The sequence below is a fragment of the Nematolebias whitei genome, chromosome 4, assembly GCF_014905685.2.
Source record: "Nematolebias whitei isolate Nwh7 chromosome 4, NemWhi1, whole genome shotgun sequence".
Lineage (NCBI taxonomy): Eukaryota > Metazoa > Chordata > Actinopteri > Cyprinodontiformes > Rivulidae > Nematolebias > Nematolebias whitei.
The window spans coordinates 52,921,337-52,938,530 of record NC_056501.1 but is presented as its reverse complement, the minus strand read 5'-3'; the positions used below and the strand labels follow the sequence as shown (position 1 = coordinate 52,938,530).

The 17,194-nt window shown below is 39.7% G+C and overlaps 1 protein-coding gene across 1 annotated transcript in view; it reads right to left on the bottom strand.

The window, feature by feature from the left end:
• Positions 1–2,627: 2,627 nt before the first annotated feature.
• The window catches only part of LOC119408322, a 33,759-nt gene continuing 19,192 nt past the window's right edge, over positions 2,628–17,194 (bottom strand). Inside the window, exons 2-3 of the mRNA XM_037675120.1 lie at positions 15,022–15,594; positions 2,628–2,659 (exon numbers count right to left, since the gene is read on the bottom strand). Coding sequence (XP_037531048.1) covers positions 2,628–2,659; positions 15,022–15,594 — 605 coding nt within the window. The remainder of the gene's footprint in view (positions 2,660–15,021; positions 15,595–17,194) is intronic.

The following is a 17,194-nucleotide window of genomic DNA, read 5'->3' as shown; positions in this document are numbered from 1 at the left end:
TCCGTCCGTCCATCATCCATCCATCCATCCATCATCCATCCATTATCCATCCATACATCCATCCATCCATCCATCCATTCATCCATCCGTCCGTCCGTCCGTCCGTCCATCCATCCATCCATCCATCCATCCATCCATCCATCCATCCGTCCGTCCGTCCATCCATCCATCCATCCATCCATAATCCATCCATCCATCCATTATCCATCCATCCATCCATCCATCCATTATCCATCCATCCATCCATCCATCCATCCATCCATCCATCCGTCCGTCCATCCATCCATCCATCCATCCATCCATCCATCCATCCATCCATCATGCTTCAGGGTTGTGGGAGCAGCATCTTCACCAGGGAGGCACAGACATCAACAGCCTCCTCTTCAACTCTTCTAGGACCCCATGGTGTTCACAGACCAACTGACTATTTATTAATTAATATCCTGATGCTGCTCAATAATCCAGGTAGAAAAATCTAAAAAGTTAAGTCTGGTCCTCTGGACATTCACAAAACAAACAATACAGTTTATAATAAATAAACAATAAATGTTTTTTGTTTGTTTGTTTTTTGAATGTCCAGAGGACCAGACTTAACTTTTTTAGATTAATAAGTAATACATTTATGTATTTAAATTTAATGAAAGACAAACATTTAAAATTTAAGGACAAAATTTAATCTAATTGTTTTCAAGTCTGTATCTTATTGTAAAAGCAGTTTCAAAGATTACAGCACAGTGTGATGTTTTGTAATTTAACATGAATCTTGTGCATATCTGTAAATAATAAAAGTGAAGATATTTTTAATACATCTTTATTGTAAAAATCTACTAAATTGTAAAACACATGGATTTAAAGCAGCAGGAAGGCAGTAAGGTAGGATTATGAATCAGGTTTAAAAGTTACAGCTCCATCAGAGCATGACATCTCTTCCACAACATCCTGTGACAAAACCTTCAGGGTGTTCTTCTTCTAATACGTTTAGTGGTGGCTAGTAAGTAGCTTAAGGGAGCACTATCGCCACCAGGTGGTAAGACGAGTTGGATTCTAGTCCCCGCCTACAGAGCCGGTCCAGAAGTGTAAATGGAAACACAACGAGACACGAGCCGATCTGAACCAACCCGAACTGACCTGATCCGCACTGTGACAGTGGAAAACGGGCAAGAGTGACCGGTGGGGTGGGAGCGGCCGGTCCTGGACCAAAAATATATTTTTGGACGGTCCCGTCCAGCTCTCTGAATCACTGAACACCGAATTCAGTTGGAAGGAGGACCAACTTTAGTCCGATTCGAAAAAAACGGGTCAGTTTGATGATAAAAGACTGCAGAGAAGCCGGAGGGAGCTGCCGTCCATCAGCTCGCCGGAAGTGAAGTCTAGTCGGTACCTCTCAACCTCACGCACAACAAGCTCATGCTCTTTCCCCACCAGAGAGGTCACATTCCATGTCCCATGAGCCAGCTTTGGTAAGCCAGGGTCAGAGCGCCAAGATCCCTGCCTTCGGCCACTGCCCATGGCATCACGCACCCGAATTTTATGGCCCTTCCTGCAGGTGGTGGGTACACAGGAAGGCAAACCCATGCTGCTCCTTCGGGCTGAGCCTGACCGGGCTCCATGGGTAGAGACACGGTCACCAGGCGCTTGCCAACAAGCCCCTCCCCCAGGCCTGGCTCCAGGGTGGGGCCCCGGTAACTCATGTCCAGTCAAGGGACACAGAGTTCTTTGCTGTATCATGTCCATAAAAATCTTCGGAATCGCTCTTTGTCTGGCCTGTCATCTAGGACCAATCTGCCTTGGGAGACCCTACCAAGGACAATTATAATTGCCCCTGACAGTATACCTCCTAGGATCATTCAGGTGCACAAACTCATCCACTATGATAAGGTGGCAATTCAAGGAGGAGACATGTTGAGGCACTTTATTAAAAAATAAAGCGCATGCTTAGAAAAAAATCACCATATAAGTGAGGTCCATTTACCATCCATTTAATCAGTCATGTTTCCTTTATTTTTGACACTTGTAGCACAACAGCGACCACGTGCCTGCAAGGTGCACAAACAGCTGAGGCCCATAAAATACATACCAATTGTCTAAGGGGCACATTCATTCTCACTGAGAGGAAAATGATGATGGATCAGCATATTAACTCGGATCAACCCACGTGTGATTCCTCAGGTTGACATGGTGCTGACAATGACATATGTCCATCAACAACTGCATAAAGTTGTGTGCAATTGTAGAACAAAGGTAGCTATGTTGCTGTTGGAGGTAATCACCAATAAAAAAATTGGGAGGCAGTGTGTTTTTGGGCATCACACTGACAAAACAGAGACTGGGTGTTTCACAGTTGTCCCTGACTCATGCCATACAAGCTGTAGGGAATTGGCTCCTTTATATGATGTGATATGTAAAAGGGGAGAGGTGATGATTCGGTTAGAGAAGGCAAACCTGTGATCGGAAGGTCGCCAGTTCCACTCCCCGGACAAACATCAAAAAGGTGAGAAAGAAAGGTGAAGCACCTAAACCTGCCTCTACCTTTATTCCCCCCCCAGCAAGGTCCTTAACTCCCACCATCTGCTCACTCGGATGTCCTAGGGGGCAGCTCTCTGCTCCACACAGAGGGCTGTGGTAGCTCAGTGGTCTGTAGTTAAGTCAGGTAAGGCATCTGCCGTAAAACAAAACAAATGAAAAAATAATTAGTTGTAAAACAACTATAATTAATTATAATTGTTTTACAATTATCTTTAATTATTTGCAAATAAATAATTGTAAGACAATTATTTTACAATTACAATTAATTATAACTGTAATTGTTTTACAATTATTTAATTAATTGTAAAACAATTGCCAGTCTTCGTGCAAGTTAACCCACTTCACAAATTGTCAAGTTGAAAGTACCGCTGTTGTGTCAAATGACAGGTTTGACTTTTGAATTGCACCTCATTTTAACACATTTTTTCATTCAAACTTTAGTTTCTGTTCGTTTACATAGTTCAGACAGAGGGGGAGCTCTAGCCTGAACTATGCTGTAGCTGCTGTGATCCTGATTAGTTTCTTAATGCAGGTGTTTGGTTCTTTGTGACAATCAGTGCATGAAGGGAAGTAGACACGCACCGGTGAGTAGCAGCCTCAATAAACTTATCAAACAGTTTTGAGTCTAGAAGTAGGACCATGACGGTGCCGACCATTGAGTGCCTGATTGATTGCACCTGAGAGTTGGCGGTCGGTGAGGGAGAGCTAACGTTGGCGGAGCTGCGTTTTTCAACAAACAAATCAGAAAACGTTACCAGAACATCCTTTGGAGGTTTGGCATAAACTGGTGTGTGAATGGATCGAAATGGCGCATCAGGTAGGAGATTCAGAGGATGACATGAATGCTGAGGAATGGACACCAGTCAGAGGTGGGAGAGGGAAAGGTAAGGAAGGTGACAGAGGCAAGATGGAGGGCAGGGCAGTGTCTGAAAGCCAAGGAAATAAAAGAGGATTCGAAGAGAATAGTTCAGATGAGGATAGAGTGACTCGTAGGAAAATGGTGAGGGAGGAAGTCAAGATAATATTAAGATTCAACAAAGAGGATGAACAGGGAAACATTAGCCCTATTTTTCTATCAAAAGAAATAAAAAAGAAAATTGGAGAGGTAGAAATGGCTAAAATACTGAGAGATGGAAACCTAATGATAATTTGTAAAACAGAGGAGCAAAAAAATAAAGCATTAAAAATTGAAAACATTTGCAAAAAGACAATAACAGAAAGAATGGTGGTAGGAGAGAACAAAACTTTTAAGGGAGTGATTACAGGTATACCAACTGATGAGGATTTGGAAAAAATAAAACGAAGCATTGCAGGAGCACAGGTTACAAATATAAAAAGAATGTTAAAAACAGTCAATGGAGAAAGAGTGGCAAGCATGTCCGTCTTATTAGAGTTTGCAGATGATGTGTTACCGGAAAAAATCAAAATAGGATACATGAGCTTTCCAGTCAGGCCTTTTATTCCTCCTCCACTCCGCTGCTACAAGTGCCAGCGTTATGGACATGTGGCGGCGGTGTGTAGAGGGAAGCAGAGGTGTCCCAAGTGTGGAGAGGAACACAGATATGAAGAATGTAGGGAAGAAGCTCAAGAAAAGTGTTGCAACTGTGGGGGACAGCACAGAGTCAATTATGGAGGATGTGAGGTGAGGAAGAGGGCCGTACAAATCCAACAGATTAAGATAACCAAAAACATAAGCTATGCTGAAGCAGTCAAGAATGTGCAAGGACCAAAAACAAGAGAAACAGCTCAAATAAAGAATCAAACCCCACAACAAAATAATCAACCAGAAGAAAACATTTCAATGTCAACGGAGAAACTTATTCTATTTATGGCATACGTTATCAATTGTACTGATCAGGTTAAACACAAGACAGAGAAGATTAAAATAATTGTGAGAGGCGCTGAAAAATTCTTGGGATTTAAAGAGATGTCATGGGAAAATATAAATAAAAGACTGGAAACAGAAGGGAAGTCAGGAAACCTCAACGACAAAAACATATGATAATACTACAATGGAACGCACGAAGTTTATTAGCAAATGGGCAAGAATTTAAAGCATATATAGATGGATTTGATAATAAACCAGAAATCATATGCATACAAGAGACATGGTTAAAATCAAATTTGGAGTTCGTTATCAAAGGATATAATAGCATAAGAAGAGATAGACAGGAAGGAAATGGAGGAGGATGTGGAACATTCATAAAACAAGGAATTCAATATCAAATATTAAAAAAAGGAACAGAATTAGAATACATAATAGTGGAAATATGGGGAGATGAAGGAAAGTATAAGATCATAAATTTCTATAACCCATGCAAGGCACTGTCACTTGAAGTGATGGAGGAGGTATTAGAATATGTGGATGGGAAAGTGGTGTGGTGTGGGGACTTTAATGCACATAGTACTTTTTGGGGGAAAAGTAATGATAGAAATGGACAAATAATGGAAGAAGTAATAGAAAATAAAAACCTTGTATGTATTAATGATGGGAGGGGAACAAGAGTAAATGTTAGAACAGGAGCAGAATCAGCAATCGATCTTACATTTGTGTCAAATTCATTAGCTGGTGTTTGTATGTGGGATATTGATAAAAGCACAGTAATGGGTAGTGATCATTATCCTATCAAAATTTCAATAGGCATAAAACCAGAAAATAACAAAGTAGAAGGAAATAGAAAGTTACTATTTAATAAAGCAGACTGGAATAAATTCAAATATCTTACTGATAAAGAGCTACAATAGATCTTTCAATGGATAGTAATAGTATAAATGTTGGTATAAGCAAGGTTATACAGGAAGCTACAGAACATTCAATAAAAAAAGGTGGAAGAACGAGCGAAAAGAAAATAGTACCTTGGAGGACAATTGAATGTAACAAAGCCATAAAGACAAGAAATAAAGCATTTAAAACATTAAAAACAAATCATAATTATCAGAACTTCATTGAATATAAAAGAAAACAAGCAATGGTAAGAAAAATAGTAAAGAATGCAAAAAGGGAATATTGGAGAAACTTTTGTAATACTATAGGAAAAGAAACAAAAATTGAAAAAATCTGGAAAATGATCAAAAGAATGAATGGGATCAAAAAAGAATATGGATATCCAGTATTAAAAGTAGATGGCACAGAAATGGTAAATAATAAAGAAAAAGCTGAAATACTAGCAACAACATTCAGTAAAATTCATAGTTCCAATAATATTAGTAATGAAGGAATGAGAGGGAGGGAAACTACAAAGTTAAAATACAAAGATTTAATGGAAAATATGGAAGAAACTGATAATTTATTGAACGAACCCTTTCAAAAAGCAGAACTAAATCGAGTACTCAGGAAAACAAAACAAACAGCACCTGGAAAAGATCAGATATGGTACACCATGATAGACCACCTTAGTGGCAAATCCAAAGAAATAATTTTAGAACTATACAACAAAGTCTGGGAAGAGGGGGAACTACCACAAAGCTGGAAAGAAGCAGTCATCGTACCAATAGCAAAACCAGGAAAGGATCATACAAAGCCGGAAAATTACAGACCAATCGCACTAACATCAAATATATGTAAAATAATGGAAAAAATGATTAATGATAGACTAACGTATTATTTGAACAGTAAGGGATACATATCTAAACATCAAAGTGGTTTTAGAAAAGGGAGAAACACCAATGATGCAACATTACAGTTAGAGCACGAGATCAGGAGAGCACAGATAAATAAAGAAAGTGTGGTGGCCGTATTCTTCGACATAGAAAAGGCAGACGATATGTTATGGGCTGAAGGATTATTAATTAAAATGTACAAACTAGGAATTAACGGAAGAATGTTTAGATGGATACAAAACTTTTTAACAAAAAGATCAATACAAGTAAAAATACAACAAGAATATTCAAAGAAATATTTTGTGGAAAATGGAACACCGCAGGGGAGTATTATAAGTCCATTATTGTTTTCCATAATGATAAATGATGCGTTTTCAGTGATTGAGAAGGGGGTGGAATGTTCGTTATTTGCAGATGATGGAACCATTTGGAAAAGAGGGAAAAATATAAAGTTCACTGTGAAAAAAATACAAGATGCTATATTAAAAATTGAGAAATGGGCAAATGATTGGGGATTCAAATTCTCAGTGGACAAAACTAAAGTAATGGTATTTACACAGAAAAGAACAACAGAAGAGTTTAAATTGAAATTATATAATCAAGAACTAGAGCAAGTTAAATGCATAAAATATCTGGGTATATGGTTTGATGAGAAAATAATATGGAATGTACATATACAAAAGATTATTGATAAATGTAAAAAAGTCTTAAACATTATGAGATGCTTAGCTGGGAATGAATGGGGTGCAGATAGGACTGCATTAAAGCGAATATATACAGGACTTATCAGATCAAATATGGATTATGGTTGTGCAATTTATGGATCAGCAGCAAAAACACATTTGGAGAAACTGGACAAAATACAACACCAAGCATTAAGACTATGTACAGGAGCATTCAAAACCACCCCAGCAGCAGCACTTGGAGTAGAAATGGGAGAAATGCCGTTAGCAATGAGACGAGAACAACTAGCAATAAACTACTGGATCAATCTTAAAGGAAATAACCCGGAACACCAACATTAGATATTTTAAAACAAAGCTGGGAGACGGAGAAGAAGGAGACAAGAAGCTTTGGATGGATAATAGACCAGAAAACAAAAGAAATGCAAATACACAACTTAGACATCAGCCCAGTAGTACCATTACCAACAATACCACCCTGGATTCTCCCAAATGCAACAGTTGACTTGACACTCATGGACAAGAAAAAAGACAGAACATTTATTTTTAATTCATATACAGTACAGGACCATATCAATAACTACTATAACTATATACAGATTTATACAGATGCATCAAGAACATCAGAGAAAGTAGGAGTGTCATATTTAAAATACCAGAATTCAACATAGAAGTAAGGAAAAGAATCACAAATGAAGTATCCGTGAACACAGGGGAGATGTTGGCAGTACTGTTGGCAGTATTATTGGCAGTGCAGTGGGTGGAAGAAACAAGACCGTTAAAAACAATCATTTGTTCAGACTCAAGCTCAACACTCATCAGTTTACAAAATAGTCATTCAGATAGCCGACCGGACATTTTACTAGAATTACAACAAACTTTATTCAGAATACAAATGATGGGACTGACAGTGATATTTTTATGGACACCAGCACATCTAGGGATCAGAGGAAATGAAGCAGCAGACAGGGCAGCAAAAGCAGCAACAAAAGATCAAATCAACTTCACAATATCTATCAGCAAATCAGAAGTAAGAACTATAGTGAAACAAAAACTAAAGGGAAAATGGCAGAAACAATGGGAAGAAGAGCACAAAGGAAGATGGTATTACAGAATTCAGAGACAAGTGGGAGAAATGAGAACAGGAGGAAGAAACAGAAGAGAAGAAAGAGTAATAACCAGATTAAGATTTGGACACACCAGCCTTAACAATACACTACACAATATTCAAAAACATGATACAGGACAATGTGAACACTGTGGACAGGAGGAAACAATAGAACATGTCATTTTGGTCTGTCAGAAATATGAACATCACAGAAGGCGCATGATAGAACAATTAGGGAAAATCAAAGAAACATTTAGTATAATAAATATATTACAAAAGGAAATAACAAGTAAAAGTATTCGAATCATTATACATTTTTTTAGAAACACAAAATTAGAAAAGAGAATATAAACATGTAGACATAAAGCCATTTTGATCCACACTCCATACCAGTAGGTGGCGGTAATGCACACCTTCCGTTGTTTGCCAACCGCCATAAAACTCCATTAAGAAGAAGAAGAGTCTAGAAGTAAACTTGTGGTAAACAACACAGTAGTTTGTGATGATGTTAGAGCAATTAGAGGTTTTTTTTTGTTTAGGCACACAGGCCCTCTGTGTTTGTTTAGAACCATTGTAAGTTTCTGTGAGTTTTGAGTTGACCTAATGCTGTTTTGAGACTCAGAGTTAGATCATACATCTAGTCTAGATTAAAACATTTAGTCTTTCTATATTATGAGTTTGATGAAAGTAATTATTTTGTAATCTTAGGAATGAATCGTGCAAGTCAAATATTATTTTTATTTCTCTCTTTAAATTACTAAAATTAAAATAAGAAATGAAAATAGGAGATTACAGTAATATTTATTGGAAAAATTTAGAATTTTTCAAAAAAATATTCAAAATTAATAAATATAATAAATGGTTAAATGCTTTAAAATGGTTACTTCCTAGTTTGTCAGAATATATATCTACACAATTTAAAACATTTTATGAATTTATATGGTTTAAGCAAATTGAGAAACATTTAAAACTAAACTGTTAATCTGCATTTTCTCCAAGGTTTTCGACCTGTTGATTCTATTGATTCTGACTGATGCTGCTGCAGAACCATCTTTGAGAATAATTAATAAAGATGATGAAATGAGTTGAGCCTACGTCTACCTTCTTCCTGGATCTTTCAAGTCAGATCAGCACTGGTTGGAGAAAAGACTTGACACCGCCTTTCACAATTTAAAAAAATTTATTTTAAAAAGTACATATTTTGTGATTTAAAAATGCACATGTTGGGGTTACATTTACAAAAAAAGATGCTGGCAAATGTACAAAAATGTAAAAAAAAAAAAAGACAGACATGAGAAAAGAGTCATTTTTAGAGATCAGACATACTTCACTGTAGAAACATCCTTCAAAGTTTAAACAGATTACAACAGGTTGTTATACATTACCGAACTAGCATTTTGATCTCCTACTGTTATGAACAACAATAATAATAAGGGCTCACCAATAGTTTTGGAACTTAAGTTGGTAAGGTGTAGGAGCTAGCGTGACATTAGCAAAAAATTTATACTTTATTTTAAAGACATTAATTATTAATAAAATTGATAAACAGCATTAACAGAACACCACCTTAAAATGTGAGACTAATAACTAAGCCCTATTAGCCTCAAGTGTCTGTTGGTCTGGAACGGATTTGACTCCAACAGAGCAGACAGTGAAGGTGTGAATCTGGGTATTGAACTTTGTAAACCATCAGTTATCACAGTACATTCACACAACGATGACAACTATTTAAAAAAGAATAACAGGATTTATTGCAGTTAAACAACGATTACAATGTTACTAACTCAATAAACGCCACTGTTTAATATGCTATCATATATATATACATTTTAGATTTCAAATTTGTCTCAAAACAATTAAGACAAACTCTTAGTTAAGATTTAAAGAGTTTTCTTCACCAGTTGCTTTCTCTCTGTCACTCTTATATCCATTTTCCACTTGTGCCAGTACAGCACGGTTCGACTCGGTTCGGCATGAGGCCAAGGTTTTTCCACTAGCAATTATTTGTGGAACCAGACCCTTTTTCAGAACCCACTTTGCTCCAGTTCCAAGTATACCGTTCTGGCTTGAAAATGTGACATCAGAACACTGTCGGTCACTGATTGATCAGGGGGTGGAGCCACTGGCTATTTGAGAAACTTTCACAACAACCCGAACTGCCATTTGCAATAACTCGAACTCGGAGGAGCGACTGGACCCATTATTAAGATTTTAAAAACAATAATGACAACATTGTGGTCTAATGCTGAAATGCAGGAGGATCCTCCGAGCTGCCGATACACAGGAGCGTGCGAGGTTGAAGCCAGAGCCCAAGCCCCAGGAGGCAGGAGCAGACCGGGACGGGTCAGGGACAGAAGGTGGAAACGATTTTTCAAAACACTTTATGTATAAATTATTTTTTTTTTTTAATCAGTGAAGATAAAAAATAAAATAAAATGTGCCAGCTTCATCATGAAATCTTGTTTTCAATTTAACATAGTCCTTCCAGCGTGTCCTGGGTCTTCCTCTGGGTCTCCTCCCGGTGGGACGTGCCCGGAAAACCCCACCAGGGAGGCGTCCAGGAGGCATCCTAACCAGATGCCCGAGCCACCTCAACTGGCTCCTCTCGATGTGGAGAAGCAGCGGCTCTACTCTGAGTCCCTCCCAGGTGACCAAGCTTCTCACCCTATCTCTAAGGGAGAGCCCAGACACCCTGTGGAGAAAACTCATTCGGCCGCCTGTATCCGTGATCTCGTTCTTTTGGTCACAACCCAAAGCTCATGACCATAGATGAGGGTAGGAACGTAGATCGACCAATAAATTGAGAGCTTCGTCTTTTGACTCAGCTCTCTCTTCACCATAACAGACCTGTACAGCGCCCGCTTCACTGCAGATGCTGCACCTATCCGCCTATCGATCTCATGTTCCATTTTTCCCTCATTCATGAACAAGACCTCAAGATACTTGAACTCCTCCGCCTGGGGCAGGACCTCCTCCCCAACCAGGAGAGGGAACTCTACCCTTTTCCAGCTCAAGACCATGGCCTCAGATTTGGAGGAACTGATCCTCATCCCGGCCACGTCACACTTGGCTGCAAACCGCTCCAGCGAACGCTGTAGATCACAACGTGATGAAGCCAATAGAACCACATCATCTGCAAAAAACAGAGAAGTAATCCTAAGGCCACCCAAACGGATCCCCTCAACACTTTGGCTGCGCCTAGAAATTCTGTTCATAAAAGTTATGAACAGAATCGGTGACAAAGGACAACCTTGGCGGAGTCCAACTCTCACTGGGAATGAGACCGACTTACTGCCGACAATAAGGACCAAGCTCTGACACCGGTCGTACAGGGACCTAACAGCCTGTATCAAAGGGCCTGGTACCCCATACTCCCGTAGTACCCCCACAGGGCTCCCCGAGGGACGTGGTCGAATGCCTTTTCCAAGTCCACAAGCACATGTAGACTAATTGGGCAAACTTCCACACACCCTCCAGGACTCTGCTGAGGGTGTAGAGCTGGTTCAGTGTTCCACGACCAGGACAAAAACCACACTGCTCCTCCTGAATCCAAGGTTCGACTATCTGACGGACCCTCCTCTCCAGAAGCCCTGAATAGACCTTACCAGGGAGGCTTAAGAGCGTGATCCACCTGTAGTTGGAACACACTCTATGGTCCCCCTTTCTGAATAGGGGGACCACCACCCCAGTCTGCAAATCCAGGGGAACTGCCCCCGATGTCCATGCAATATTGCAGAGTCGTGTAAGCCAACAAAACCTCACAACATCCAGAGCCTTTAAGAACTCTGGGCGAATCTTATCCACCCCTGGGGCCTTGCCACCGAGGAGCTTTTTAACTAACTTGGTGACCTCAGCAGAGATTGGAGAACCTAACCCAAAGTCCCCAGGCTCCGCTTCCTCAGTGGAAGACGTGCCGGTGGGATTGAGGAGGTCTTCGAAGTACTCTGCCCACCGACCCATGACATCCCGAGTTGAGGTCAGCAGCATATCACCTCCACTAAAAATAGTGTTGGTGAGTCCGACTATTTCTAGCCGGAACCTGTCAACCTCACACACCAGCTCAGGCTCCTTCCCCACCAGAGAGGTGACATTCCACGTCCCAATAGCCAGCTTCTGTAGCTGAGGATCAGACCGCCAGGGTCCCCGCCCTCAGCCACCACCCATTCCACATTGCACCCGACCCCTTTGGCCCCTCCCATAGGTGGTGAGCCCATGGGAAAGGGGACCCATATCTCCTATTCGGGCTGTACCCAGCCGGGCCCCATGGGTAAAATCCCAGCCACCAGGCGCTCGCCAGCGTGCCCCACCTCCAGGCCCGGCTCCAGAGTGGGGCCCCGGTGACCCACGTCCGGGCGAGGGAACATTGATTCCATTTGTTTTGCTCATCATTTCAATTTAATTACTTTTTAAAATAATCTATTAATTAAAAGTTAACTCAGCTGAAAAAAATCATAAAAAGACACAAAATTATTGGATCTCTCAGGAATATTTCCCTCAAATATTTTTTAAGAGCTACAGCCTTTAGTTCAACGTTATTCTAACCCACAGATGTACAGATCACAAACAAGAATTAAATTTTAAAGCAAAGCTAAAATAAAAAAAATAAAATAAAAAATCTGTATACAATAAACAAAATAACATCTAAATTGAACAATAAAAGTACACAATGAATGCAAATACAACGAATGATGAAGAAAACCTATAAAATTTTAAATATAGATGGTTTTGTAGAATCTGGTTCATCAGAGTTTTAAGGGTGAACTAAAGTTCATTAAAAGTTCATTAGCATGATTTATATTGTTTAATTTGATCATTTTAATAATCTATGCTTTTTAATTTACCAGAAACTTCAAAATAAATTCTCACCCTGTACTGAAACCTGTTTCTGGGTTTTACCACCAGCATTACCGCCACCAGCTGGTAAGGCACGTGGCATAAATTTTTTAACTCTGAATCCACCCACTAGAGCCGTTATAGAGTGTAATGGAAAACCAGCTGTACTGTGCTGTACTGTGCTATGCTGTGCCGGCACAGTGGAAAAGAGGCATTAGTCTGATGAAGAATCTGGGCAATAGTTGAATGCTCAGTCTCTCCCATCTCACCTGCTGAAGCTTGTAACTTCTTTAGTGGTCATAGGCATCTTAGTCTCTACTATTCTCCTTACCATCTTCTTACGAACTCTTGGAAGTCTCAAATATAACACATTAAAAAGTCTAAGAAAATTGTGGCGGAAGAAAAATTAAAAACATGGTGTGTACATGATAATGGGGTCTTGTGATTCATGCATATTCTGACCCAAGAGCCTTTCAGGAAGCGTCCATGACCCGAACTTGCACAAACCCCAGAACCCTTCAGCTAAAGAATAGCTTTCATGTCTGGTGCTTGCTTGATTCATTAGTTCTACAGCCAAAATAGAATTATGATGCAGCAGTGAAAATAATAAGTCCTTATTTGCAGGTAATCAAAACATAATTTTTCATTTACAAATATGAATTGTTCCTTTGTAATCAGTCAAAGCACATTATTTTGCATCCACATAAGTCTTATGAGTAGGCGTTCAATTTTGTGAACTTTCATGTGTGTCTGTAGTTTGTTTAATATTCACTGCTAAACTCTCATTGGAAATGACTGCTTTGATTTCTGTGTGGCTTCTCATGTGCCTGTTTACATTTGACCTATGTCTGAATTTTTGACCACAAACCTCACAAACAAACGGTTGAAGCCCAGTGTGAATTCTCATATGCGTGTCTAAACTTGCCTTATGCCGAAATCTTTGTTTACAAAGATCACAAACAAATGGTTTCTCTCCAGTGTGAATTCTTATGTGTCTGTTTAAACTTGTCTTTTGGGTAAAATGTTTTCCACAAATGTCACAAACCAATAGATTCTCTCCTGTGTGGATTTTCATGTGTCGGTTTAAACTTGTCTTCAGGGTAAAACTTTGTCCACAAACATCACAGTTAAATGGAGTCTCGACTGTGTTGGTTCTCCGATTCCTTTTTAAATTTGTCTCGCTAACACTACAAACAAGGGGTTTAAGTTCTGTGTGGCTTGTCTTGTGAAAGTTAAAACTTGTCTCATCATTAAAAATTTGCCCACAAACAAGACAGCAAAATATTTTCAGTTTATCATGGTTTTTCATGTGTGAGTTCAAACTAGTCTTATGGCGAAATCTCTTTTCACAGAGATCACAAGCAAATGGTTTCTCTCCTGTGTGAATTAGTATGTGTGCTTTTAAATGTGCCTTAAGAACAAATTTTCGGTCACAAAAATCACAACAGAATGGTTTAAGTCCTGTGTGGATTTGAATGTGTCTGTTTAAATGTGTCATGTTGATAAATTTTTGTCCACACACGTCACAACCATAAGGTTTATGTCCTGTGTGGATTTTCATGTGTCTGTTTAAACCAGTCTTATCAACAAAACTATGTCCACAAACACCACAAGCAAATGGTTTTTGTCCTGTGTGGAATCTTGTGTGACTGGTTAAACCAGACTTATCCATAAAACTGCGTCCACAAACACCACATACATATGGTTTTTCACCAGTGTGAATTCTCATGTGTCTGTTTAAATGTGTCTTTCGACTAAATCCACTTGCGCAAACACCACAAACAAATGGTTTAAGACCTGTGTGGATTCTCTTGTGTGAGTAGAAACTGATTCTGTTGCTAAATCTTTGTCCACAAACAGCACAAAAAAATGGCTTTTCTCCTGTGTGAATTCTCACGTGTCTATTTAAACTTGACTTTCGCCTAAATGTTTGTCCACACTGATCACAAGCAAATGGTTTCTCTCCTGTGTGAATGGTCATGTGTGATTTGAAATGTGACATATGATTAAATGTACGTCCACAAAAAGAACAACAAAAAGGTTTATTTCCTGTGTGGATTCTCATGTGTGTGTTTAAATCTGCTTTTCTGTGAAATCTTTTGTCACAGCTGTCACACCTAAATGATTTCTGTTTTGTCTGGACTTTTCTGCATGATTCTAGATCTTTTTTTTCTTTCACAAATTTCTTATTAGCAAAACAACTTGAAGACGTCATTTCTGAATGCCTCATCATGTGTCTCTGCAGAGACCACTTGTTAACACACTGCTTACCACATTCAGAGCAGCTCAAAGGTTTGTTGGCAGTATTTACACCTGACTCAGGAGCCCTGCTCTCCTTCCAGTCATTGTTGCTGTCTTCACTTTCTGACCCAGAGTTTGACAAGTGTTTCAGCTGAGAGTCAGGATTGTTTACATCATCTTCCTCTTCATCATCCTCACTGACTTCAGTTTCTGAAGAGCTGGAATCATCTTCATGAATATTTAAGTTTGGGTTCCTGGTAGTTTCTCCTCCTCCACAGTCCTCGTCGCCACCAGCTGCTGCCAAATGGTCAGGTGAGCTGCTGCTTGGAAGATCTCTGCTCTCCACTTGGTGCTGATGAAGCTGTGAGAACAGAGGTTTCTCTTCATCATCTTCATTCTTCAAAGGAACAGCAGTGAATGTAAACTTGGTGACATCAGCCTCCTCCTTCACATTGAGCTGCTCTCCCTCCAGACTTGTCCACAGTTCCTCCTCTTCCTCCTTGATTGTGATTTGCTCTGAGTTCAGCTGGTCCACACCAGGCCTCCATTCTTCAGAAGCTTCTTCTTTAATAGGAACCATTTCCTGAACATCTGCAGGGACCACTGAAACACATGCACATTAAGGACAATGTTAGCTTTATACTCACACACACACACATCACACTGAACACTTATGCCCCTTTTCCATTAGTACCGGTACGGGCCGACTGTACCCTACTTGGCCCGGTTCTGAGGCTTTTCCATTAGTACCGGTACTTAGCACCTGTTACTATTTTCAGTATCCTTGGCTCTGTAGTTCTAACCGGAACGAAGAGGTACTAAAACGTGACGTCAGAACACTGTCGGTCACTGATTGGTCAGGGGCAGAGTCACTGGATCCTTCAGAAACTTTTCAAAACAATAATCCGCCATTTGCAATTTCTCGGACTGGAGCAGCCTGGACTTATTTTAAAGATTTTAAAAACAATACTGACAACATCTTGGTCTAATGCTGATGTGCTGGCATTTTTTGTGCTTGGTGGCCGACAACATAATTCAGAGCAAGCTGGATGGAGCTCTGCTGGGCTACCCCGATCCTCCCTCCGGTGCCTCGGAGCGCCAGGCCGGGCAGGGCGTCATCTCCCCGGCTCCAAGTTCAGTTGGTCACCGCGGAAGATCCTTCGATGTGCCGACTCGGAGGCTCGGGTTTCGGATACCAGCCTTGTGTGCTCAGAGCTCTGCTGGTCACTGCGAAGCTGGAGATGGGGACTCGCAGATGGACGTTGCCAGACCCCGGCCGCGCGTAATCATGAAGGCTGAATCCCGATCCCACCCGGCAGTCAGGCGGACTGGACAGTCTGGGACGGACGCTGGAAGCGATTTTTAAATAGAATAATATTTTGTTTTTATACAAAAAATGTTTTAAAAAATTGCTGAAGCGATTTAAAAATTATTATTATTTTTTTTTTTTACACGTAAAATGTTTTTTAAAATCGCTTCCACCGTTCGTCGCAGACCCGTCTCTGTCCGCCTGTCTGCGCGGGTCGGGCCTTCATGATTACGCGCGGCTGGGGTCTTGGAACGGCCTCTGTGAGTGACCAGCTGAGCTGGAGCTGGGAGGATGAGCCTCCTCCTCTCCGGAGGAGAGGATCGTGTGACTGCGGGCAGTGTCGTGCGAGACCAGCAGAGCGTTGAAGATTTAAAAAAAAAAAAAAAAAAGACTGTGCCAGCTTCATCGTGAAATCCTGTTTTCACTTTAATGACTGTTAACTCAGCTGAAAATCATAAAAAGACACAAAACTATTGGATCTCAGGAATATTTCCCTCAAACATGTTTAAAGAAAAGAGACGACCTTCAGTTCAACTTTATTTTAACACACAAATGTACAAATCACAAAAGAAGAACTTTAAAGCAAAGCTAAAAATAAAATGTATATATGTGAACAAGAAAGAAAACCACACGTTTAAAATGAACATCAAAAGTAGACAATGAGTGCAAATACATCAAATGATGATGAAAACCTATAAAAATTTAAATCTAATGTTTTTGTAGAATCTGGTTCATCAGAATTTTAATTTATATATATATATTTATATCTATAAATATATATAGATAAATACATATATGTATATATATAAATACATATCTATGTATATAAATATATATGAATATATATAAATACATATATATGTATATAAATACATATGTGTGATATATATATAT